This window comes from Ornithorhynchus anatinus, chromosome 19 (assembly GCF_004115215.2).
Source record: "Ornithorhynchus anatinus isolate Pmale09 chromosome 19, mOrnAna1.pri.v4, whole genome shotgun sequence".
In the NCBI taxonomy this organism is placed as follows: Eukaryota; Metazoa; Chordata; class Mammalia; order Monotremata; family Ornithorhynchidae; genus Ornithorhynchus; species Ornithorhynchus anatinus.
Genome location: NC_041746.1, coordinates 22871516 through 22899217, shown reverse-complemented (window position 1 = coordinate 22899217; position 27702 = coordinate 22871516). Strand labels below are relative to the sequence as shown.

Below are 27702 nucleotides of genomic sequence, written 5' to 3'. Positions count from 1 at the left end.
TGAAACTCATGTCAGAAACTCTTAATTCCAGGTGATTCTGCTTTCCCTTCAATCTATCTATTTCTCCCCTCTCTTTAGCTATCTCTTGTCAGATTTCAAGCTTATTTGAAATGAAAAGAAAGCTGGAGCAATTTTCTTTATTCCATTTCAGTCTCCTAAGGTCTAGTTCCCCCTGGTGAGCTCATAGCAACAGGGGGGTTTAAGGGAATTCAGCTCTCTGCAAATTAATGCCTCACATCATGAAAATTCAGGACTTTTTTTGTACAACATATATATATATATATCTCTTGAAAAGTAATACAGTGAGTGTGAGTATTATTTCTTACCAGCGGGTGGAAGATGAATGATTTTGTCACAGTTTTACTGCTTGATGAGCAGTGTCTTGGGGGTCAGGCTTAAGTCTGTGTCACTATGCTGCTCATTACTCTTGAGCTAAATAAGGGCTGATTGGATCTAAATTGCCCGGCCCACAGGCTCGCAGATGAGCTCAGCGAGCCGGGGTCGGCCCGCTATTCATCCCAGGAATAACCCCGGTGCACAAATGCCGCATTAGAACACCGGGAGAGAACGAGAGGCTGCCGACCGCTGCCAGCAAAAGAAATCTAAAGGTAAAAGGAAAAAAAGGCGCTTTGATGCCACCATGGTAGAATCTGAAATGGAGGAAGTGACAGTTGAAGCGTCATGGCATATTGAATAGAGCAGAGGCCTGGGGGTCAGAAGGTCATGTGTTCGAATGCCGCCTCCGCCACTTGTCTGCTGTGTGAACTTGGACAAGTCACTTCATTTCTCTGGGCCTCGGTTGCCTCATCTGTAAAATGGGAATTGAGACTGTGAGCCCCATGTTGGACTGTGTCCAACCTGATTTGCTTGTGTCCACCCCAGTGCTTAGTACAGTGCTTGGCACAGAGTAAGTGCTTAACAGATACCACAGTTATTATTATTAGTCTCTCATTTCCTCCTGCCTTCAAGGCATCTCTACTTAAATGCCCTGCCATCTCCTCAAACATAACGTGTACTTTCCAAGCGCTTAGTACAGTGTTCTGCACACAGTAAGCGCTCAATAAATACGATTGAATGAATGAATAAAACAGAATTCCTTATCTTCCCACCTGAACCCTGTCCTCCTCCTGACTCTCTCACTCTAGTCCATACTTTGCTGCCCAGATCATTTTTCTTTAAAAATGTTCAGTCCATGTTTCCCCACTCCTTACGAAACCTCCACCTCTCTGCCTCTCTGCCAGTCCATGTCTCCCCACTCCTCAAGAACCTCCAAATGGGGCAGGGACTGCGTCCAGCTCAATTTGCTTCTCTCCACCCTGGCGCTTAGTACAGTGCTTGGCACATGGTAAGCACTTAACAAATACCATTATTATGATTCTTATTACCATTATTATTATATAATAGGAGGATGAAGCTCGCCGCTAACTAGCTGCTATCGCTGGCAGAGTTGATGCCTCCTCCTACGGTCAGACTAAACGGAAACTAGTTTACCACTCATTCCTCACTCTAGCCATACTTAACGTATCACTATGATGGTGATCGTAGAATTCACTCACTGAAGAATGATGAACTATTTCTCAACTAATTTTTTTCATCATTCATTTTCTCTTCCCTTCCAATCTCAATTGGAGAGAGGGTAATCGAGAAGCAGTGTGGTCTGGTGGATAGAGCCTGGGGGTCCTGAGTTCTAACCTGGGGGACCTGAGTTCTAATCCCTGCACCGCCACTCTTCTGTTGTGTGACTTTCGGCAAGTTACTTCACTTTTCTGCACCTCAGTTAAGTCATCTGTAAAATGGGCATGAAGACTGCGAACCCCATGTGGGACAGGGACTGTGTCCATCCTGATTCATTCATTCAGTTGTATTTATTGAGCGCTTACTAGCACTGTACTGAGCGCTTGGATGAGCTTGTATACAACCCAGTGCTTAGTACAGTGCCTCCCACATAGCGCTTAACACAATGCCATTAAAAAAATAGACTGCTTATCCTGTTCTTTTTGAAGCCTAAAGCCTTCTTGAAATCCTCCAAAAATATTTTTGTCAGCTGAATAAACTACTGCTGCATCAGGTTAGCACTCTTATTTGGTTCTATAAAAATAGCATTAAACGAAAGAGCACTAAACTTAATATAGTTTCCAATAGGAAATAATATAGAGTGTGTTCAGGTGTTCTCTAGGAAATGCAAGTTGACAAAAACAATACAGCTTTATTAAAAACAGATAAAATAGAGTCAAAGCAAATGTAGAAACCTAGTCAAATAGCATTCGAAGTATGCAACGATAATTTAAGACTTTTCCATTAAATTCATAATTTTCAGTGTTATCTACTATACCTTACCCGGCAAAAAGTCTTCTCCTCTCCGCTCGGGCCCAGGGTCACTCGACCCAGCTTTGCATCCCCAAGAAAATTGCAGACAAGTACATAAAGATTGGTCAACAGGGGTTCGTTTTTGGCCTTTCCACCTCTCTGCCAATTGCCTGCTGAGGGACCTTGGCCAAGTCACTTCACTTCTCTGGGCCTCAGTTCTTTCATATGTAAAATGGGGATTAGATTTGTTGGATGATCCTTCATGCTGAGGTTGAGCGATTTAGTGAACAATAATTTCCAGTTCATCCTGTCCATACTTATGATTTTGTAGACTTTGGTCCTGTCCCCCTAACAGGCTGCATCTTTTGAGACTCAGATTTCCGAAAATTTCAGCCTGTCCTCAAAACGAAGCCTCTCCGTTCTCCCGACCACTTTCTCCTTACCTTCTCCAACTCTACATGTTGGAGAAAAAGCTTGGTGTAGTGGATAGAGCACGGGCCTGGGAGTCAGAAGGTCATGGGTTCTCATCCTGGCTCCACCGCTTGTCTGTTCTGTGACCTTGAGCAAGTCACTTCATTTCTCTGGGCCTCAATTCTCTCATCTGAAAAATGGGGATTAAGATTATGAGCCCCACGTGGGACAGGGACTGTCCAACCCAGTTTGCTTTTATCCATCTCTGCGCTTAGTACAGTGCCTGGCACATAGTAAGCGCTAAATAAGTGCCATAAAAATATTATGTTCTTCAAAAGATGTGGCAACCAAAATGATCTTTTTTTGTTTTTCTCATTTGTGGTGATGTCCGGCATTTAGGTAGCCTTTCTAGCTGCCGCCTTGCATTAAACGGAAGGTTTGAAAAAAAAAAAAGAAGAGAGTCCTCAATAACTCTGAGATCTCTTTAATGAGTCGTGACTGATAGCTCAGACCCCATCACGATGTAGCTGTAGCTTGGATTATTTTTCCTCGGGTTCATTACCTTGTGCTCGCTCACATTAAAACTCATCTGCCGGTTTCTGACCTATTTCGCTTGTTTCTAGAAGACTCGTCAGTGTTAATTTTCTGATTTTTATCACTAGGAGCTGAGAGGTCTGGGTATAAACCAGGTTCAAATTCAGGCCGTCTGGACCTGACTGAAATCCACTTAATCTGCTCCTTTTTGAGAGAAGAAACAAAATTGTCTTGCATCTACAATTCAAAGTCTCTTGATTCTTTAGTAGATCTTATCTAGGCATAATTGAAATTAAAGAAAAGGATGGAAAAGCGATATTTTTTTTCCAGATCCTCCTCTATCTCAGAGGGAAAATTATACCATATTGCGGTGATTTTGTTTCACAATGCAAAATAAAGAAAATTGCAAGTTGTTTTTTTTTTCATTTTTTCCCAAGTCCCTTAAGTCATCATCTATAATGACTAAGTTAAAATAATGGGAGAGAAAATCTACCCCAGAGTTTATTTAAATTTTAACATACAATAATAGAATGCTTTAATTCACGTTTTGGTTTTAGTTAAAATATTAAGCAGTTCCATTGAGTCGTTTCAGAGTCCTTACTTTGCAGAATAGAAATTAAAGTATCAATAAATGGAATTCATTGGGAATATTTAAGCCTTAAACACGGCAGTAACAGTAATAGTATTTAAGCGCCTCTGCTCATCTACGTGAAGCCGTGACTATGTATTTTTTCCACATAAAATGAATATTAACATATTTTCAAGCTCAGTTTGATGTCCATAGGACTCTCCTCTTAGGCAAGAGATCATCTTGTGAGAGAAATGAGTGTCACTATCCCAAACTCTACTTGCATTGTTGAAAGAGAAACACGCCAGCAAATGAGCACTCAACAGACCTCCAGAACTGGTAATTCTTCATCAGTAAACAAGTTGGGATTTGTGTGAGTGACAGAAATTACGGAAGTTAAACATGTACACTGCAGCTTTACTGTAAACTCTAGGGGCCCGGGGAATGACATGTTTAATTCAGTTTTGTCCTTAGCGGTCGAATATGAGAAAAATAAAATGGAGAGGAAATAATAAGAATAATTACGGTACTTGTTAAGCACTTACTGTGTGCCAAGCATTGTTCTGAGTACCAGGGTAGATTCAGGTTAATCAGGAAACATTAGGGTGAGGATCAATGTTACTAGCTTAGATGTGGGGTGGTATAATCTTTTCTTTGCGGGAAATGTTGGAGACAATGTGCTTTTTTTTTTTACTGTAATGTATTGAAAACTAACCTACTGATTTAACAGCATGCCTTTTCTAACCATCAATACAGGAAAATGAAGAGGGTGATATCTTTTAAGACAGCCTGGGCTCTAATCCCGGTTCTGCCACTTTTATGCGGCGAGACCTTGGGCAAGCCACTTAACTTCTCTGTGTCTCAGTCACTTCATCCGTGAATTGGGGATTAAGACTGTGAGCCCTGTGTGGGACAGGGACTGTGTCAGACCGGATTAGCTTGTATCTACCCCAGCTCTTAGTACAGTGCCTGGCACATGGTAAGCACTTAACAGATCCCACAAAAAGACAAAAATCCACCCACTTCCCATTGTTGGTTAGGGTTTGCCTCTATCTGTTGCTGAATTGTACACTCCAAGTGCTTAGTACAGTGCTCTGCACACAGGAAGCGCTCAATAAATACGATTGAATGAATGAATAGTAAACAGAAGCAGCAGGGCCTGGGAATCAGAGGACTTGGGTTTTTAATCTCAGCTCTGCCAATTGCTTGCTGTGTGAATTTGGGCAACTCAAATGACCTGAGTCTCAGTTTCCTCAACTCTAAACTGTGGATTCAATATCTGTTAGCCCTTCTGTGTAGCTTGTGCGTCCCATGTGGGACAGGGACTGTGTTCAACCTGATTAATTTGTTTCTACCCCAGTGCTTAGAACAGTGTTTGACACATAGTAAGCACTTCACAATTACAGTGTTGATAATACTAGTAATATTAAGTAATATTACTGTGTGCACAGTACTGGAAGAGAATACACAGTCGGGAATTAGATAAAGTACTTGTATAAATCCCTATCTGGCTGAATTTTAGAGGGTGAGAAGAGGGGCGGGGGGAGAGAGAGAGAGGAAAAAAGAAACAGAAAAGGATGCCATTTCATGATGTTCTTGCTCTTCCAGTAAACTGGGATGAGATGACTGGGGGCAGGGAACTTGTCTACCAACTCTACTGCATTGTACTCTCCTAAGCGCTTAGTACAGTGCTTTGCTTACAGGAAGCACTCAATAAATACAGTTGAATGAATTAATCGATTCACTGCCTTTTCACTAAAAAAGAGTGCATTTGGTTTCTCATCAGGGTTAATTAAGCCTTAGGGCAGTGCTTAAATCCAGTCAGCGTAGAAATCTTACCAGCGACTTGAAGAAACAGACATAACCTCTCTAGACAGGAACCTCATTGCGGGCAGGTGTCATAGCCTCCCAAACCATAGTTTGATAACCAAGCCACGGCTCCTAGTTGAGGGGAGCGGAAGGTTTTTTTTCCAAGAGTTGATCCCTCTCTAGACTGTCAGCTCCTTGTGGGCGGGGAACGTGTCTCTCAACTCTGTTTTATTGTACTTTCCCAAGCCACTCAAAAATCCTCTTCCAGTCCCCCTGCCCTACCATCCCAAGCATTTATTACAACTATTTTAATACATGTAAGTGAAATACTGCAGGATTCCAGATAGTGTCAGTAAATACCAGGCAGAGAATCTCCATGTAGTCTTTTGTCACCCTCTTCTGTTTGAAATGGACACTGTCCTAAAGAAAACATTACTTAATGGTGCCTTCAAATCAACACTATTTGTGCCAAAATGACAACTGAAGTACTTTTGACTCCAAATAGTCATTGGCACATCACTTTCCTTTTTCCTACAGCGAAGACATCTCAAATGCCCAATTTTTCTTTTGCCGTGAGCCAAAAGTTGAGTGGTATTTTGGGATTTTTCTTTTCTTGAAAGGAAACCTTTGCTATGGGTACAGGGTGAGTGAAATGGGAGAAAATGTAGTCGATGTGGGAGTTTCATTGTCCTCTGGAAGATTAAAGTAGAAAATAATAATTGTGGTATTTGTTAAGCACTTTCTCTCAGGCATTTATCTGTTTGCGGAGGTAAATACAAGGTAGATACAAGGTAATCGGGTTAGACACAGTCCCTGTCCCACAGAGGGCTCACAGTCTTAACCCCCATTTTACAGATGAGGTAACTGAGGCTCAGAGAAGTGAAATGACTTGCCCACGGTCACACAGCAGACAAGTGGTAGAGCCGGTATTAGACCTCAGGTCCTTCCGACTCCCAGGCCCGTGCTCTGTCCACTAGGTTACTCCTCTTCTAATGCAGTGAACAAAATTTCACTGTATTAAAGTTTGTTACAAAAGGAGTTCCGCTGAGAGCCTGAGCCTGAGAGCCAGAGGACTTGGGCTCCACTGCTTGCCTGCTCTGTGACTTTAGGCAAGTCACTTCACTTCTCTGGGCCTCAGTTTCCTCAACTGCAAAATGGGGATTCAAGACCTGTTTTCCCTCCTTCTTAGACCTTAAGCCCCATGGGGAACAGGGACTTTGTCCGACCTGATTAACCTGAATGTGCCCCAGCCCTTAGAACAGTGCTCGATACAATAAGCGCTTAAGAAGAACCATATTAAAAAACAAAAACAAAAAACCCTTACTGGATTGAAAGTCCAGGCCTCTGGTTAAGACCCTGTCCACTGTTCTGTAATCTTTTCCTGAATGTTTGCCAAATAAGAAGTTACCTGAAATTCTTCAGCAGTCATCTCTGTGGGTAAATTAATAATAGTGTAATTATAGGGTATGATATATAAATATTATTGATTGGTAATAATAATAATTTTGGTATTTGGTAAGCTCTTTGTGCCAGGGACTCTACTTAGCACTGGGGTGGATACAAGCAAATCATATCGGACACAGTCCCTGTCCCACGTGGGGCTCACAGTCTTAATCCCTGTTTTAAGATGAGGTAACTGAGACTTAAAGAGGTGAAGTGACTTGCCCAAGGTCACCCAGCTGACAAGTGGAGGAGTCAGGATTAGAACCCAGGTCCTTCTGACTCCCAGACCCATGCTTTTTCCACTAGGCCATGCTGGTTAGTGGGGTTGGAAGTGTAGCAGGGAAAAGAGGAGGAATGAAAATCATTCCAGTCAAATGGTTTAATTTATGCTTTTGCAGTTAAGCAGAGCTCCCGCTTAACAGAAATACCCTTCAGCTACCCAGGATTTTGGAAAGTTGGAGGGCACTCATTTGCACATAAATAGCCATTAACTGATAAATTCCCAGAGGTCTCCTGTTGCATGTTAGTGGTTCTGACCTACTTAGCTAGCTTAAATTTGTTTTACAGAATTATTATAATTCCATCCTTGGTACTTAAACTTTGTGATTAATGCATGCCTCACAATACAATTAAAGTATAATTACACAGTTTTGCAGTTTGCTATCACAGTGGCGTTATTATTACAAAGAGCTGGGTTTTGCAAATATTAGAAGAATTAGGGGTTCTGATTCCCATCGCTTTTGCCGTTATTAAATGATTATGTTAAATGGGACCCCTTTATGTCTGGAGAATGGATTGGAGAGAGGTGAATCATTAAGTAGCTCATCAGATGGCTCGGATATGATTGAGCATAGAGATTTATGATCATTTCTGGATTCTGTCTGTGGTTAAAAGGTGCAGGTAAATTCACTCACCTGAATCAACAGCCCATGAAATCTCTTAGAATATCTGTGCAGTTCAAAGTTGTTTCTGTTTAAATATAATGTTGCTTCTTTGCTTGGTTTTCCGATTTTATACATTGATTCTGTCCGGTTCTCTGCTTGGAATCTGCCACGTTCTCCCATAGTCAGTACCGTGGAAATTATGGGACCGTGGGGTAAATTTTCAGCAGGAAGAGGTCACAATTGTTGAGACCAAAACCTCTGAAAGAGGATCCTGAGGAATTTCAATTTTCTCATAGGTATGACCATTTTAAAAAAAATTGCCAAATGTTGGTGATACCTAGGCTTTATTTAAAAAAAAAAAGTGTATTCTGAATTCTTGGTCACTCATCTGTTGTCTTGGAGATCTCATAGGTCTCGGCTTTCCGTCTCCCCTGTAGATCGTAAGCTTGTTGTGGGAGGGAACGTATCTGCCACCTCCTGTTAAATGATACGCTCCCGATCGCTTAGCACAGTGTTCTGCACACAGTAAGTGCCCAATAAATACCATGGATTGATTATCTCTACGAAGAGGTAACTTTAGGGTTGGAAATTTGTTCCGTTACCTCCAGCTCAGAAAATTCATTCATTCAATCATATTTATTGTGTCCTTACTCTGTGCAAATAACTCAATTCAGCTCTTGGGTGAGTACAACATTAGTTACTGTTTTTGGTGCTCTTGAGCTATTAGCAATTAGCATGATTTCCTAGCTAAATTGCCATAGGTTAATTCATTCAATCGTATTTTTGGAGCACTTACTGTGTGCAAAGCACTGTACTAAGCACTTGGGAGAGTACGAAATAACAGACATTCCTGCCCACAACGCGCTCACAGTCTAAAGGGTAAATGAATGGCATTGGATCTCATTCCCCAATTTAAAAAAAACAGCATTTTCAACCATTTTCTTGCCATAACACAGCCAGAGTTCGAGACCTTGGCTGAAAAGGTGTCAGGCAAAGAAGTCGGGTTGCTAAAATGGCTAAAAAGAAGAAATAATCATCGGACTAATTAAATCAGAAAGCCATTGATCGTCCAGGTTCTGGGTAGATTAGGTGCAGACTTGCTTCACGGAGTAGAATTTCCAAAACTTTGGCCACATCCGGCAAGCAGAACTGCTGTTGTATGACCACCTCGTCCATGGTTTGCTTAGATGCCGGGGAAGGAAAAGACGGGAGGATCAGCTGAGGCCTAAGTGAGATTACAGCTGGTTTGCCGGTTTATCTGGTCTATTGCCAACTAGAGGGGCTTTGTGGGTCCTAAGGGGTTTACAACTGAAACTGTTTATTGAGTATCCTCGGTTTACTCAACACAAACGGGGTAATCCTTCCCAGCGTGGACGAGGTGCAGAATGGTGCGAGAGCCAGACCAGACCCGAAGCCGGGGTAGCCAAGACCTCTGGAGTCCTTCATCTCACTTCGTATTGATTTCCACCTGAGTTAAAGACAGTCCAAACAAAACCAATAACCAGCCCGATAGTGAGCCAAAGGTTAATCCGACCAAAAATCTGACAGAAAGTGCCCGTTAACCCTCAGAGGGACAGTAGCCTTTCCTTGCCGTTCCACTAGTTGAGGATTTTCTAGTTGCGAAAACGGTCTTAGAGTGCTTGCAAAACTTCCCGAGTTAAAACACCTACTAAGGCTATACCAAGGGCCATGGAATACAAGGCAGTTTGTTTTTAGCATAGTAGAATTCTTGCTTAGGGTCTTTGCTACGAAGCAGAGACAAGTGAATAAAATGAGAGAAATCAGAAGTTATTGTACCTTAAGTAAAGTAGGGGAAGGGAGATTTTTTGAGGCTACTGATAAGAGAGATGAGCTATCAGATAACCACCAGTTCTGTGATCGTTTGTTATTACGACATTTATTAATTTCTTACTATGCGCTAAGAGCTGGTGGAGGTGAAAGGTCATCAGATATACCCATTGAGTCTCAAAATCCTAGCCCCATTTTATGGATGAAGAGACTGAGGCCCAGCTCTGGTGATTTATCCAAGGTGACACAGCAATTCAGTGGCAGAAATGGGATTAGAATTTATTTCTGTTAATATCTCTCTCCTCTGATAGACCATAAGCTCATTGTGGGCAGGGAATGTGTCTGTTTATTGTTCTGTTGTACTCTCCCAAGTCTTAGTACAGGGTTTTGCACACACTAAGTGCTCAATAAATACAATTGAATAAAGAGTCCCAAGGTAGAGTTCTTCCCACTCTGCCACCCTGCTTCTCTTAATAGTAGTCAGTCAATCAGTGATACTTACTGAGAGTGCTCACTGTCCTAAGCGCTTGGGAGTGTACAACAGCACAATGAAAAGACACATTCCCTGTAGTAAGTATTCAGAACTTTTATGCACGTATCGATAATATTCTGTTCATGCAGTACTTTAATGTGCTATTTTTAAAGTGATTTCCTGGCTTTTAAGAATTAGCCTCGATTTCTGTTTTTATTTGCTCCTTTGGTGCTGGACAAACTTTCCTCAGTTTCTTAATTATTGCCTCGGGTTTTTAAGATTTTTCTCCAAAGGAGCTTACTTCTATCAGTACCCCAACAAATGATTCAACCTCCAGGAAAGTCAGAAGGGCCAACCAGATGCTTGGAATTCAATCTCCTCAATCCCGAGTGTCTGTTTCCACCCGAGAGTATCTAGAGGGAAAAGGGAGGAAAACAAGGGAGAAAAGAAGGGGGTGGGAGCAAGAGGAGAGAAAAGGAGGGGCAAGTCAGAGGGAAAGGGGAAAGGTGGGAGGGGAGGGAAGAAGGAAAAGATATTTTGTGGTGCTGCTGATGTTCCTCTCTCTCTTTCCCCTCCCATTCTTCCCCCTCCACCAACTCTTCCCTCTCCTTCAGAACTCCTACTGATTTCATTCCAATGCCTGCTGGAAGTCCTGGGATGTAGAAAGTGGTTGGAGGGTACACTTAGGACTTCTCTGTTAATCAGTCTATCAATCAAGATACTTATTGAGCACTTACTATGTGCAGAGCGCTGTACTAAGTGCTTGCAAGAGTCCAGTATAGCAGAATTAGCAGACACCTTCCCTTCCCTTAACAAGCTTACAGTCTAGAGGGGGAGACAGATGTGCAGGTGAATAGATAAGTCATTTATAATCTATAATTTAAAGATAGGTATGCAAGTTCTGTGGGGTTTCGGGGTGAGGCCAATATCAAACATTCTCTGTCGGAACTGGGCAGGGCAAAAGGGAAATCAGTGCATCTGTTGGTGCTGGTGACAAAACCTACCTTCCTAGCAAATCTGCTGGGGGAACTTTAGGAAATCTCCGTCAAGGGAGAGTTTCTAGTTGTAAGTAAACACCTATTCATTATGGGTAGTTTAAGGCTAATTATGCCAGTGCCGGAGTGCTGCAGGTGGGATAGAATGGGTGAGCTCCAATGTGTCCATTTCATCCTGAGCGATTACTTGATTAACTCCAGAGCTAGTGATAAAAGTGCTTCAGACTATATTAAGTGCTTAGAGAATAGGCGACAGCCGGTAGTTTAAAGAGCCCTCAGTGATGTGTCTTGGTCTGCGTCTCCTAGTTGGGAATTCATTCATTCGGTCGTATTTATTGAGCACTTAACTGTGTGCAAAGCACTGTGCTGAGAGCTTGAATGAGTTTACAGCTTAAATTATGCCCCTCTATATACACACAAATACAAATAAATATATATACACGTATATATATATATATATATATATATATATATATACGTAGAGATAGACTGTGGAGGCTTTCTAAGTGGACTTGCCAGTGAAATCTTTTATAACTGCAATTTTTCTTAAATACGAAGCCCGTCCACTCTCGAACCCTAATGGACAAGATGTGCGTGCAAGTCGAAAACGTCATGGTTCGCCAGTCATTCAGATTCTCTCCCATCCGGCTTAAAGCAGTAGGTTGGGCTCGTGGAGTGATCAATTTTTAGCGCCTCTGGAGATAAAGGCTATTGGCGGTGATTGCTTAAACTCTTTTTGTTCAATCATCTGAATGGTGCAAATCAAAGCATTTTGTCAGACGGGGAGAAGTTTCACCTAGATATTGCTTCCCCCCCGACGCAGGTCACCGTGTAAATCACATTCCCGGTTTTACAGCCTCGTCGGTGCTGGAAGTTAAATTGATGCCCGGTGGTGGAACTCATAAAACATTTTCCCGTTAACGCGTTCAGGCGGAGTTGACATTGTTGATGGTGGCTCCGATCTAATAAACCATCGGTTCTAACGGTGATTTTTACTGTGTTTCAGAGGTGATGATGATAAAAGTTTAGTAAGCCTACGGTTCTGCCTGCGCCACAGAAAATTAGCTGTCCTGTCTGTATTACCAAATGCTGGGAAGATTCTGAGTAGGGGGTGATTGGAGCCTAATGTAACCTTACTCTCTGAAAAGATGATGAATTACAAGAACGGAATCCTCTAACTCAGATACCTTCCTTCTTGAGGAATAACACTGAAGGTTTCAGAAAGGAGTTATGATACCTGCTGGGAATCAAGAAACGAGTTATTATCTGGGTCTCATGAATCCAAGTTGCCCATATTTCGACGAGACAGGCAGGGCAGCTCCTCGGAGTGTGGGAATCGCTGGGAATTAGAGGACTGGCGTGAGAAGGAGACCCCTAATTTAGCCATCTTCATTTCCCTCTTCGTTCCAAGGAAATAGTTTTCTCCCGGAATGCAACTTTTTTCTCTTCCCCCACCGCCTCTCCGATAGCTTACGTTGCGACACATAAAATAACTAACTTGTTTTCTCATCAGATGGAAGGAAATTATATCTAGAAGAGAGGATTCCGTTTTCCATCTTCCACGGGTAGTTACTCAAAATGAGAAAAGTGTAGCGTGTGTTTTCGAAAGGTTTTTATTTCAGGTAATAAAGCTCGAGGCTGAACCTTTTGTGATTCAAGAGGTAGAGTTAGGTAGACTATTTTTTCCAATTAAAATATGTAACGAATGCAAAAAGCCTGGCTCTGGTCTTAAACATAGATCTTTTTATTACCGATTCCCGGTAGATTTCTCTTTAGCCCGGCTTTTGCTCCCACCACACGGTGACACATCACTCTTCCGTTGGTGGCTTCTTCCGTAATTCGGGCCTGGGAAACTGAATCTCTTGTGCACCGCCTTTAACACTATCCGTACCAGCCTTGGCGTGCCTTTTTCTTCCACTTCGAGAGATGAGGCGTTTTTTGGCCTGCCCGATAAATGGTATCAGTGGTGACCCACAGATGAGACACCTCGTGTACAGATAGCCATTATAAACCCCCAAAGTACAGAACTAGATGAACCAGCTCATCTTCTGAAGCTGGTGGAAAGAAATCAGCAATATAACAAAAGTCTTTGACGTTCTCAACCCTAATAACAGAGCTGTGGTGATAATGCCTACCACTCATTGACTCAAACGATCATCTTTTAGGAAAGCATATAGGTCTTTGTTTGTTTTTTTTCATTTGCGGCCCTTTCTTCTGCTTTCCTCTTATTTTTCCTTCCCTTCCTCTCCCCTCTTTCAATAATAATAATGATAATTGTGGTATTTGTTTAGCACTTACAATGTACCTGTACTAAGCGCTTGGGTGGATACAGGCAGATTGGGTTGAACACAGGCCCTGTCCCATTGGGGGCTCCCAGTCTTAATCTCCATTTTACAGATGAGGTAACTGAGGCCCAGAGAAGTGAAGTGACTTAGAAGGTCACACAGCAGACAAGTGGTGGAACCGGCTTTCGAACCCAGGTCCTTCTGACTCCCAGGCCCGGGCTCTCCCCACATCCTTTTCTCTTCCCCATTGAAATGTATTGTCCCCAGCACTTAGTACAGTGCTCTGCACCCTAAAGATAAATGCTTTTTATGGAAGTGTGATTAAAATCAAAGAAAATTTGGCTATTGAATAATGCCATTGGCACTTGTATCTCTCTCTAATGGATGCCTATATCTACTTACTAGTTCCTGTCTTTCCCCTGTAAGCCTCGAATTTAAATGCGACGGGCCAGCAGATCGCCATACAAATCTACAAATGCGACATAAGAGGAACCCTCTTTTTCCTAATTGGCACATGCGATCTCTGCTGAAATAGCAGATAAGCTGTCACGTATGGTCTTTGAGGTAGGGTAAGCAGCGTGACTTAGTGGATAGAGCACGGGTCTGGGTGTACGAAGGACCTGGGTTCTAATCCCTCCTCCGCCACTGGTCTGTTGTGCGACCTTGAGCAAGTCACTTCACTGGGCCTCAGTTACCTCATCTGTAAAATGGGGATTAAGAGTGTGAGCCCCATGGGAGATAGGGACTGCGCCCAACTTGATTAACTCGTATCTACCTCAGCGCTTAGAACAGTGCTTGGCACATAGTACCATCATTATAATTATTACTACCATCGCTTGCCTGGGCAGAAGCACCTGGTGAGTTCAAAAGATTCTGTTGGACCGTTTTAACGTGACTGAATTTAAAATGCAGTAGGAGGATTCTGCTGGAACTGGTAGGGGTTTTGATCAGTTTCACGGGGGACGATTGCCAGCAGTCTGGGCAGGTAATTTATTGTAGTTCATCTGCCCCGAGGAAAGCACTGGGAATGCCGAACATTTAAGAGGTTTGGGAAAAGCAGTGACACAAGAGAAGCATTTTCCCAAATGCATTAGGTATTGTAATTATGTATTGGTACAAGCTGTTGAAGCGGTCTTGGATTTGATTTGAAGGAAAAAGACGGCAGAGATTTACACTATATATTGATACACCTGGTCCATTAAGGTAAATTACGGAGCAGATCTCACTCTGGCAACAAACATTTGTGTTGCCGTAGTGAAGCACGTATCAACGTTATCTTGAGCCCCTTCTTTTGAGGAATTTATTAACCGCCAATTAGGAAAAAAATGTTCTGAAATGGACTTTGTTCTTGGCCTACTTTTGGAAGCATATTTCCATCTCGAAAGGGGTGAGTGTATGTATGCTTCTGGAAAGGTCATTAATATAATCACAGCTGTGAGTTTAAGGGGCTTCTTGGGTGGATGTGGTGGGCTAATTGGATGTTGGGGAAACAAAGGAAGTCTGCGTAATTGCAACAACAGTAATAATTGTGGTATTTGTTAAGCGCTTACTATGTGCCAGGCACTGTACAAAGCGCTGGGTAGATACAAGCTAATTAGGTTGGCTCCAGTCCCTGTCCCCCATGGACTCATAGTCTGTCTCCATTTTACAGTTGAGGAAACAAAGGCACAATGCATGCAGTTAAGTGACTTGCCCGAGGTCACACCCAGACGAGTGGCAGAGCCGGGATTAGAACCCAGGTCCTTCCGACTCCCAGGCCCCATGCTCTATCCACTAGGCCAGACTGCTTCCCCTCCACATGTTATTCCATTTTAAGTGTGGAGAGTCCAGAGAAGAAATTAAACAAGCACCGTCTCTCAGTGGACAGCTCAGGGAATTTGGTGGATAGTTGGAACAGACTGCAAAGTCCTTTTGATGGCAATTACTGTGGCTATAACCAGACTTATTAATTTAGAATTTCTGGTTAACCTTTCGCTTATTTGTTTGCAGTCGTGCGATCTGTTTCCAACCTCAAAGTAGGGCGTCAGTCTTGCAGCCAGTCTCCGCTTTATGTAAAACGACTTTACGTAAATTCTGGCCCGGTTCGTTTGCCTGCTGAGCCTCAGGAGTTCTATGAATTTCTTAAAAATTCCCACTTGCCAGAAGAAATGATTAAAAAGCAACCCAAAAAACTATTGGATAGAATGAGGATTTTTAAGCATGTTCTTTTAAAACTGCCCACACTTGTCTTTCTTTTCTTTTTTAATGTTATTCCACCCACATTAGTGTTAAGTCAGATATCCCTCAGCTTTATGCCATTATCTTGTAAATATCTTGGCTCTCACTTTACAGGGCTGTTGGTAAGATTTAATAAAGTGAATGTAATAATGTCGCCTGCGCCTTAATGCACAATCTCAATTGAATTGACCAGAAGATAAATAGAAACAGGAATAATAGCATGTTCCTGCTGATTGTTTTTAATCAGCATGATATTTAGTTGATCAGACCACTGTAGCAAGGGGCCTTCTCTTCAAGACTACAAGGCCTATCTGGTAACACTTGCCCACCTCTTGCAGAAAGTCCCCTGGAGACATCAAATGTCTAAAAAGTCCCAACTTGAGTCGATCAGTAGTATTTATTGAGCGCTTTCTGTGGGCAAAGCACTGTACTACTCACCTGGGAGAGCACAGACCAGCCGAGTTGCCAGACACGATCCACGGCGTAGTGAATAGAGCACGGGCCTGGGAGTCAGAAGGACCTGGGTTCTAATCCCGGCTCTGCCACTTGCCTGCTGGGTGATCTTGGGCAAGACACTCTGCTTCTCTGGACTTCAGTTCCCTCATCTGTAAAATGGGGATGAAGACAGTGAGCCCCATGTGGGACATGGACTGGATCCAACCTGATCTGCTTGTGTTCACCCCAGCGCTTTGTACAGTGCCTGGCACATAGTAAGCGCTTTTAAAAAAATACCAAAATTATCATATCTCAGATTTATTTATTTCTCTTAACATCTGTCTCCGGCTAGACCGTAAGCTTGTGGTGGTCAGGGAATGTGTGTTTATTGTTGTATTGTACTCTTCCAAACGCTTAGTAAAGTGCTCTGCACACAGTAAGCGCTCAATAAATACGATTGAATGCAGGAATGATCACTGCCCACAAGGTAAATAGTAGGAATGATGATGCAGAGATCAGAGGAACCAGTGCATTATTCATTTTATGTTCTACCATTTCAAAGCGGGAGGAGCCCTTTTGAGTGGACTAGGGGCTCGGCAAAGATGATGCTGGGCCCATTTGGTCTGGAGCCCTAAGATTAGCTCCCAGAGGAGCAGAGATGGAAATTCCCAGGCTTGCGCCTGAAAAAAATAAAAGTTGGTATCTTAGGAAAGCCAGATTTCTTTATTTTTATATGCCCAAATGTCTCTAGACTGAAGTTGTTGTGGGCAGGGAACGCGTCTGCCAACTCTGTCGTATTGGCCTCTCCCAAGCTCACGGTACGGCGCTTTGCACACAGTGAGCGCTCGACAAATACCGTCGATCGACTGACTTCCCGGGCCAAACTTGGGTCACGAAGTATCCTCCTGCCTTGAGTTTCAGAAAAGCACGAGTCAGGCTAACAGCGAGAAGGCAGACCTTCGGTGGGTGACTGCCTCGTTCTCGTTTGGACCTGACATATGAAAAAGGCTTCTAATTAATGGTTGACATTAGTAATTAACATTAACTTTACGGCGCTTAATGTGCCATCATTCATCCATCAAGTAACCGGGATGCGTAACACCCCGCCGTAAAAGCTTTAAATTATCCGAACAGGCCCATCAGTTCCCTCACGGTACGGTCGCCGTCCGTCCCAGGGTATTTTCAAAAGACATTTCTAAGCATGCGTTGAATGGTGACAGTGTTTTCATTTCTCCTAAGGAGTGTGCACGCACAATCACGCCAGGAACAGCCAACGGGGATGGCAGGCGGAAAGGCGCCGATTTCATTCACGGCGAAAGAGCACCACCTTGCTGTGGCCGATGCGCTCTGGAAGAATTTCTTTCCGTTTTTGAAGAGCCAGAGACTATCGCAGACGGCGTCTCTCCCTCTCCTCGCAGACACAGCTGCAGGTCGGCCCTCCGTTCCTTTACCGCAGCTTTCTTTATCTTCCTTTAGACAACGGACCGTGTCCTACCCGATTAGCTCGCATCCACCCCTGTGCTGAGTACGGTGCCTGGCACGTTGTAAGCCCTTAACAGATGCCGTAATTATTCCCTTCTGGCTACCTTTTTTTATTAATCGAATCTCCTCTCCGTCTCGTAACTTGATGCTGCTGTCTTTGGTCTGTGCTCGCTGTTCCGATGGGATTATTTGGTGCTTTCCTTATTTTCACCAAGTTCTTAAAGTCTGTTGGATGCAGAAATTGCAACTTTATTATAGGAACTGGGTGGGAGGGTTGTTTATTTTAAAAATTGATAATGTGCTCATTTAAAATGCAAATAATTTGCAAAAAAATTTTTTTGGTTAAAGTACTGTTGGGTTAATAATGCGAATTTAGGTATGCATATAACATCTTCGTCTGTGTTTACACCTCCTCTAAGCTATAAGCTCCTTGCGGACAGCGAAAAGTGCCTATCGACATTCTATATTGTACTCTCCCAGGCCTTAGTACAATGCCGTGCACACTAAGCGCTCAATAAATATGACTGATTATATTGTACTCTCCCAGATGCTTAGTCCAGTGCTTAGAACAGTGTAGGCACATAACAAATACCCATGATTACTATTATTACAATGCTCTGCACACAGTAAGTACTCGATAAATCCAATTAATTGATCTTCCGTTTAAACCTGTGTAATTTACATGAACACAGCACAGCCAGATTTATTAGAATACCACTCAAACTTCAAGGTAGATTGTAATGCCATCAGTAAAAAATAAAAAAAAAATCAGTGTTTTGGTGTCATTATGTTTTTCAAACATCATTAGAGAATAACCCTGCTCTGTATTTTCATTCAAAACTGAATTTATCTGAATGAAAGGAATAGTTTTTTTTAATAAATTTCAGTCAGAAAATGTATTTCAACCCGACGTGAATGAGCGAGTTTGAATGAAAAACTCTCCAAAAAAAACCAAACCTCTGTAATGGAAATTTTAAGAGAACCCAAACTCAAGTGGAACTTTCTTTCATTAAAGCAACAATATCGATGGGAAAGAAAATTGTGGTTCAGGAAATGGTTTCCTACTACTCTGACTTTGGGAAGAAATAAAATCAAATTGTCGGAAGATCAGATCAGCACAATGAGTTTCAAAGCTGGTATCATTGGCCTTTCTCACATAGTGTTTTTTTTCCAAGCGGGGCCTAGATTCAATTTTTTCTTCCCCCTTTTATTTCGCCTCTTTCCTTGTGGGGGGACTCTGTCAGTCCGTGGGTTGGAAGATCAGCAAATAGTACACAGACTAGTAATTAGGGAAAGAGCAGAAACCTGAAAGAGGGTTCTAACACCGGCTCTATCACTTGCCAGTTGTGTGATCAGTCGATCAGTGGTATTTATTGAGCGCTTTCTATGTGCAGAGCACTAAACTAAGCGCTTGGGGGAATATAATACAGCAGAGTTAGCGTACATGTTCCCTGCCCATGATGAAGTTACAGTTTAGAGGGTGATCTTGGGCAAATCACTGAACTTCTCAGTGCCTCAGTTTCCACATCTGTAAAAATTTATTAGATTTTAAATTAATAGAGATTTAATACCTGTTCTTCTTCCTATTTAGACTGTGAAACCCAAGTAGGGACAGGATTGTGTCTGACCTGAATGATCTTGTATCTATCACTACGCTTCATTCGGTGCTTGGAATACTTAACAAACACCACCATAATTATCATCATCATCATTATTGTACTGACAAAATAAGAATAATAAGAATTAAACTAATAATAGTAATGGTATAATTTGCCAGTGGGGAACCTTCATAAGAAAATGGAAGCAGAGGTGGTTTGAACCATGTTATTAACTGCGATATTTTTATGTTTTTATATCTCAAAAAACCAGCACGTATTAAGAGTGTCAAGCACTGGCCTATTTCCCCGAAAATCGTGTAGTTAATAATAATAATTTTGGTACTTGTTAAGCACTTTTTATGTGCCAAGCAGTCTTCTAAGTGCCAAGTTAATCATGTCCAAAGTTAATCGTCGGACACAGACCCTGAACCAGGTGGGGCTCACACTCTTAATCCCCATTTTACAGATGAGGTAACTGAGCTACAGAGAAGTGAAATGACTTACCCTGGGTCACCCAGCAGACATGTGGCAGATCTGGATTTAGAACCCAGGTCCTCCTGACTCTCAGGCCCTTCCTCTATCCACTAAGCTACCCTGCCTCTCTGCTTAAGAGTGTTGAGATAAATTCTGAAATGTCTATTCTGAGGGGTTTTGTTTTTGTTTTTCTGTTTGAATCCAGGCTTTACTCTGTTGGCATTGGATATGCCCAGCACAGCTCCATCAGATCTCCAACCTCAACCAGTCTTGTCTATGATGCAGTTGTTCGGGTGGGATGATATGATTTGGCCCCAGCTCGTATCAAGATATTTAAGCCATCTCATTCAAAACAGGTAACTGATGAAAAACTTTCTATTCCAATCATACAGATTTAACAAAAAGCCTACTGAAACGAGGTTTGGAAATTATTTAAGTCAGATCCATCATGCTCATGCGTAATTGTTTAAATGTGTGTATTTATGCACATTTATGCATTCCAGTGCTTGGCACCTAATAAGCACTCAACAAATGCTATCATTTTTTTTCTTCATAGGTCTCTCCAGACATACAAATTATTCAGCTCTTTTGTTGTGATGTGTCTGTACTGCTTCTTGCTTTCTCCCGATTTCACTTTCTGCAGTTATTTTTCGGTCCGTCTCCCTCATTACGCTGTAAACTCCATGAGGGCAAGGAACATGCTTTTTGGCTACTGTTGTAACTCTCCGAAATTCTTGGTATAATGCCTAGCACTCAGGTAGCTTAACAGTTGCTATTGATTAATAGATTGATGAACTCAAATTGAGCTCTGAGAAGATAAGAACTGAAAGTTCATTCATTCAATAGTATCTATTGAGCGTTTACTATGTGCAGAGCACTATACTAAGCACTTGGAATGTACAAATCGGTAACAGATAGAGACAGTCCCTGCCCTTTGACGGGCGCACAGTCTAATCGGGGGAGACGGACAGACAAGAACAATGGCAGTAAAGTGTACCGCATAGCCTTTTTTATGGTATTTTAGTGATTACTATGCGCCAGGCACTGTTCTAAGCACTGGGGTGGATACAAATTGAATAGGTTGGACACAGTCCGTGCCTCACGTGGGGCTCACATTCGAAGTAGGAGGGAGAACAGAACTGAGATCCAGAGAAGTGAAGTGACTTACCCCAGGTCACACGGCAGAGAAGTGGCAGAGCCAGGATTAGGATCCGCTAAGTCATGCGTATTGAACTGCCAGCAGAATGTAGCAAAAATCAGAGGGGGCTGTTTTATATTTTACAGCTCGGTGACAGTTTCCGTAGGCAACAAGTTGCTTACCGTATTCTTTCAGTAATCCTTTAGACCGGCCATACTAATAGATTGAAAGCACACTTGCTTTAAAATTTCCACCGATTTTCACCAAAGAGATCAATGCCATAAAGACCATTAAGTGAAAGTACGCACGTCATATTACTTCGATCGTGTTTTAACTTGTACTTATTTGTCTTTGCACGCGGTTTGATGGCCGTTGAACCTAAACTGTTTTCTCATGCCTTGCTAAATTGACCGGGCTCTAGACCTGTCAGCTCGCTGTGGACAGGGAACGTCCCTCCCAAGTCTGTTGTATTGTACTCTCCCAAGCGTTCAGTACAGTGCTGTCTGCACACAGTAAGTACTCAGAAAGTACCATTATTTGGGCTTAACCAGGGATACACCCGCCTAGGCCAAATCTTTCCTCTTTTAAAATCCACTTTGAGGTTTGCCCCGTGAAAACCCTGCCCCTGAATAACTAGCTCTAGACAGCACGGAAGCAATCAGCGAATCGATTTTATTTACGGAGCGCTTACTGTGTGCGGAGAGCACTGTACTAAGAACTCGGGAGAATGATGGACTGTCAGATATGAAGTGGGAGGAAGTTCCAGGCCAGAGGAAAGAAGTGGGTAGAGGGTCGGCTGCGAGATAGAGGAAATGGAGGTTTGGAGAGTGGGTGGCATTAGAGTGGAGTGCGTGGCTTGAAATGGAACAGTTTTCCAGCCGTTTTGTCCTTTATTGGTTAGTTCGCTGTGGGCAGGGAATATGTCTTGTTTATTGTTCTGTCGTATTTTCCCAAGTGCTTTGTACAGTGCTCTGCACACACAAAGAGCTCATTAAATGCGATTGAATTAAATTGCATTGGAATTATACCTCAAGCCAATTAGGAAAAAATTCTGAAGGCTTAAAGTGGTAATACTTCTCACCTTCACACCTCTGTGCCTTAAAATTCCTCTCCCTTCCAGGACCTTGACTGAGGAATTTTCCCATTCTGGCTGTTCATCGTTTCAAGCCTCGTCAGTGCGATCTTGGTTCCGCTGTGTTTTGCAAATGTACTGCTCTAAACCTCCGGCCTTACTGGACAACATGGATGCTGAACTAACAGTTGGTGAGTATCATTTATTGGGGTAATTATTATCTTCAGCATTTAGAATATACTAAAGCACTGGTGCATTTAAAAAAAGATCATCTGCCTTGTCCCTTGTGGGGATCGCATAATAATAATAATAGGAATGATAATGATGATATTTGTTGAGCACTTACTATGTGCTAGGCACTGTTCTAAGCACTGGGATAGATAAGAGGTAATCAGGTTGGACACAGTCCCTGTCCCATATGGGCTCGGTCATGGGTTCTAATCCCGCCTCCTCCACTTGTCTGCTGCGTGGCCTTGGGCAAGTCGCTTCACTTCTCTGGGCCTCAGATACTTCATCTGTAAAATGGGGTTTAGACTGAACCCCACTGTGGGACAGGGATTGTGTCCAATCCAATTGGCTTCTCTCCACCCCAGCACTTAGTACAGTGTCTGGCCTGTAGTAAGTGCTTAACAAATAACACAATACCACCCCCTCCTGTGGTTTGCCATTTGTGGCCTGCAGTCATGACTGTATGATGCGAAAAAGTTTTCATTTTTCAAATTATTCACCTCTCAAAGACGATCAAATGCATTTTTGTCGATATTTCTTACCTAATTACAAAATACCTTTCCCTGGTCTTTTTCCTAATGTTTTGCCCATATTGTGTGTGACAGATTTCTCCTGTAAAGATAAAAGAGCTTGTTTCCTTGGAAGCAAAGAACAAAAACTTACAAGGAAACAAGTCATTTTTTTGTTGTTGATTTACTCACTGATCAGAAAAAGGGGAAAATCTTAAGTAAATGACCAGACATCACACTGTGGACTCCCTAAAAATAAAAACTTTATTATGAATAATTATTTCCCATTTTAGATGAGATATTTTTGCCTTTTCTTCAGCTTTTGCTACTATTCGCTGAGGGGTTACTTGTTCAGTTTTTATCTCTAGTGTAGAGCAAGTTGTCTACAGGGTGTATCTTCTCCTTTAGCTTTTGTTTGTGTCTATTTTGTAAACTGCCAAGGCGGTCAGGTTGAAAAGTGTTCAGAATTTACTTTGTACACTACGTTGGCTTTACTCGAATAACATCGTGCTAGGTTTTGTCTAGGAATGAACCCGTTGCTCAGTAGAAGAAACTTAATTTGCCACCTCTGAATTTTTGTGTGACATTTGAATTGAAAAAAGAGTCAGCTTCAGGAACCAAGACTAAACTCTACCTTCCCTCCTCTACTGTATTGTTAACAGGAAAAGAGTATATGGAACAGTTGACTGAGCTGACGCGGTTAATATTTCAACTCTCAGAAGTGAAGAGTCTTCTCTCCAAGACTCAAGATGAACCGTCGTCCGTTTCCCGAGACCCTCAGAGAGCCCTGGTCGTGTTCTTGGAGGTACTGTGAGTTTATTTACTGGTTGTGTGGCTCGGTTATATTTTCGAGGCTCAGCTGAAAAAGGACGTGCTAATGAGAACAGTGACCTTGAGCTAATGAAATCTCTGCAAAATGGAGTAACTAAACTCCATTTGAGTGAGTGCTAAACTCAAGAGCAGATATGTAGGGGGCCTACTCCAGGACCACGAAGCCAGAGTCCTTTGGGGACAGGGATGGGTGGACGGACGGACACACACACAACGTGGGTTCTAATCCCGGCTCCGCCAATTGCCTGCTCTGTGACCTAGGACAAGTCACTTCATATCTCTGGGTCTCAGTGACCTGATCTGGAAAATGGGGATTAAGACTGTGAGCCCCCTGTGGGATGGGGACTGTGTCCGACCTCCTTACCTTGTGTGTACCCCAGTGCTTAGAACAGTGCTTGGCACCTAGTAAGCACTTATAAAATACCATAATTATTATTATGCACACATACACAGACACACCACACCACCCCTCTCTTCCCCTAATGGTATATGTTGCACCCCACTTGACAGTACTTTGTGACCACTCTAGTTCTTCTCTCTCCAGTTCTCGGGGGGCTCCACTAAGCTGCAGGTTCATTCATTCAGTTGTATTCATTGAGCACTTACTGTGTGTAGACCGCTCTACTGAGCGCTTGGGAAAGTACAGTACAACACTAAACAATGACATTCCCTGCCCACAATGAGCCCACAGTCTCGAGAGGGGGAAGTTCCTTGAGGACAGGGATCCTGTCTACCAAACTCTGCAGTATCGTCCTCTCCCAAGCAGGAGTACAGTTCGCTGCACACAGCGCTCCAGTAGGCATCATTGGTTTGATTGATCAGTGGAGCACCTTGATGGCTCCCTGTTCTGATGAGATGGGGTAGGACAAATGTCAGGGTGGGGCAGAGATGGGCATTCCGTGGAGGGGGTGATGGTGATGCCAGGGAGAGGGGCATTGTCCTTGGGAGAGTACAATACAACAGAATTAGCAGACGCGTTCTTGCCCACAACCAACTTCCAGTCTGCTTTTACCTTGGCTACCATCCGAAGCCAGCCCTGCCAAGAGGGATATCAATCGAGTATTTTTTGAACACTTACTATGTGCAGAGCACCTTACTAAGTGCTTGGGAGAGTACCAGTGCAACAGAGTTGGTAGACACATTCCCTGCCCGGATATATGTTTCTTAGAGGACGAGCTTCATTAATTGGAAAACGGGTGGTTCACTTTCCCAAAATACTCCATGTCCAATTTTCTAGTGACCTGTGATCGGATCTTCTATTTGATCATTCTTTTGAGGTGGGTTTTTTTTACCGGCAGTAATAGCTACCATATTAAAGTCCAGTGCTAGATGCCGAGGTGACGTCAGAGTTAATCTGATCCAGTTTGAATGCCAGAGCAGGTTTTAAGAGAGTAGATGTAGACCGACTCCTACATAATCTTTAAAGCTTCCTAAAATATGGTGTACTGCATCGTCTTCCTCTCTTATTTTGCAGGCAGTTGGTGTAACTTATAGCGGCTTGCAGACGCTCTCTGAGAAATCAGCTATGGTAGTGAAGTCCTTAGACTACCTTGGCGAAGTATTGAAATACGTCAAACCGTATCTGATGAGAAAAGGTCCTTCCAGAGGTCTGAAGCTGACGTATAGAACGATGGGTATGTACCATTCAAGGATTCTAAATGCGGATTCACAGAATCAGGGGCTAAATTACCCTAGCCAAGAAAATCTACGATTTTAAAATAGAAATTTGTGTTCTAGGGGGTTAAAATGGGAAAAAAAACCCCAACTATTTTACACAATAAAAATTCCTCCAGTTCCTCTATCAATTCTGTTGTATTCTCCCAAGCAACTCAGTACAGTGCTATGCACACAGTACCATTGATGGATGTCATTTATTGACCTTCATTTCCTTCTTTTTCATTCTCCGGATAAGCTCAGGAAGGAAGGAAGGAAGGAAATTCCTTCAATAGACTTTGTTCTAAAACTCATTATACTTGATGCTATCATGTTCTCTTCTTCCTATATTCCATATGTATTGTAGCAGAGTTGATGCATCTTTAGAAAGTCTTGATAGGAGTGTTCATTGTTTTTTTCTGGAGAAGTGATTTTGGACCAAAGCCAGAGAAGAAAGAGAATTGAGAATGACTTATATTAATACGTTTTATTGAAGCTTTAAATGCTTAGAATCCGTGCTGCTTCTCTAAGGCCTACTTTTTATTGCTTCCTTTTACTTTGATATGTACATCCAACACTTCAAATTTGGGAAGGTCTGGGATGCTTTATTATAAACAGTAATATGCCTGTGGGTTTAGGATCAGGTAAGAAAGCAGTGCAGATAACTATTCAAACAACTTGGCTTTCTTCAGAAAACAAAAGTGAAGTTTAAAGAAAGCACTCCTGGTGATATAACATTTGCAGGGGTGGGGAATGAATTTTTTTTATTGATTGGTTCATAAACCTTGAATTGAAATTAGCTGCCTCTAGAATGATGCACTTAAAGGCAACCCACACCTATTTTTAAGCAAATCCATTATTTCAGAGTGATAATGTGCACCCTGATTAAAAGAGAGAATTTGCTTTTACTGATTCTGAGACAGATGGGACTGTGGCTTGTGTTGTGGCAACTAAACAAAGTGAACACACTTGTTTCCAGCTAACTGACCCCCACATTTGATTCTCACAATAAGATTAATGTGTTTTTGTAGTTTTATGGGCTAGTTTTGATAGATCAGTAATACTTTAAACTAATTTTGGGTTCCTTTCACTGTTTTCCAGCATATGCTTTTTACCATGACCAGAATACCTGGTTTTAGACCCTTTGATTGTGTTGACTTCATGATCCTTTTTCTTTTTTCAATTGGATGGTGTCAATGTGCTGCTACTCCGGAAAAGCCCTCGTGCGAGCTATCCGATCGTTACGTTGGGAACGAGGTTTCCGTCAGGAGCCGAGGCTCGACTTCACCAGAATAGAAGAGATGATGAGGGTTTGTGTGAGAGACGGGCTGGCCATTTAGAAGACAATCGAACCAAAGGAGCTGACGACGTTAGTTTTTCCCCGAAATGAAACGGATTAGATTCTTTGGTCATCGATACGATTTTGCTGTTGAAACAAGTGGGCTTGAACAGATGGCCTTTTGTAGTGGAGTATGATAGGGTGCCAAGGATAGCATTCTAACCGAAAGAAGCGGCCAGAAGTTTCAAAAGGGTATTTAAGATGGGGGAGGGATTGGAACCAAAACTTCTACAATGAAACGTGAAGATGAGATTCAAACAGTGGAATATGTCTGTTTATTGTTCTATTGTACTCTTCCAAGTGCTTAATACAGTGCTGTGCACACAGTAAGCATTCATTAAATTGGATCGTATGAATAAATGAATATTGACTGAGCACAGCGTGAAGCGCGTGGGACAGTACACCAGGAACGAGGTTCAAATTCCCTGCTCTCAAGGATCTTACAAGCAGGACGCTCAGACATCAACGATTGACTCTGCGGAATAAAACTAGGGCACTTCCATTCTGAATTTTCCCATTTTTCTTTTTTTTCCCCTCTCCAACAGGAATCCTGGTGAAGTCATGGGCGCTGATCCTCTCCACTTCAAAAGCGCAAAAGCTCCTGTTCCAAATCATCGACTGCCTGTTATTGCCGCACACTGTGTTACAGCAGGAGAAGGAGGTGCCCACAGCTATGCTGGCTGCTATTCAAGACAGTCTTCCTCTTTATCTCCAGGTACAGTCAGAATTGAAGAATTGTTGCTCTTCTCAGGAAAAAAGCAAAAAAAAAACACTTCCATTTGACTTTAGTGGTGTGCGGGCTAAAGTCATTTCTACTCATGAAAAATGAAATTTGAGGAAACAAATGCTATTTTCTCCAAAGATGGGTTTAGGGCTAGACAGAGCAGATGATCGTTATGTTGAAGCAGCATGGCCTAGTGGATAGACCATGGCCTGGGAGCCAGAAGGTCATGGGTTCTAATCCCTGCTTGTGATCTTGGGCAAGTCACTGAACTTATCTGTTCCTTCACTGCAAAAAAAAAAAATTAAGACTGTGAGCCCTCTGTGGGACAGGGACTGCGTACATATCTGCCATTTATTTATATTAACACCAGTCTCCCCCTCTAGACTGTAAGGTCACTGGGGGCAGAGAATGTTATTTTTCTGTTGTACTCTCCTACGCACGTCGTACATATAGTGCTTTGCCAACAGTAAGTGCTCTGTAAATACGAGTGAATGAGTCAACCGTTC

At 42.5% G+C, this 27702-nt stretch overlaps 1 protein-coding gene across 4 annotated transcripts in view; it reads left to right on the top strand.

Moving 5' to 3' along the window:
* Positions 1-27702, top strand: part of MMS22L (MMS22 like, DNA repair protein) — a 65506-nt gene that overhangs the window by 31318 nt on the left and 6486 nt on the right. For 3 of the 4 annotated variants that reach the window (XM_029047165.2, XM_029047164.2, XM_039914774.1), the window contains 6 exons: positions 17388-17578; positions 19908-20058; positions 21961-22103; positions 23312-23454; positions 24955-25114; positions 27018-27187. In XM_029047165.2, the coding sequence (XP_028902998.1) occupies positions 17388-17578; positions 19908-20058; positions 21961-22103; positions 23312-23454; positions 24955-25114; positions 27018-27187 (958 nt within the window). Of the gene's footprint in view, positions 1-17387; positions 17579-19907; positions 20059-21960; positions 22104-23311; positions 23455-24954; positions 25115-26351; positions 26503-27017; positions 27188-27702 lie in introns of those variants that run through there. The other variant, XM_029047166.2, reaches the window with a different exon arrangement.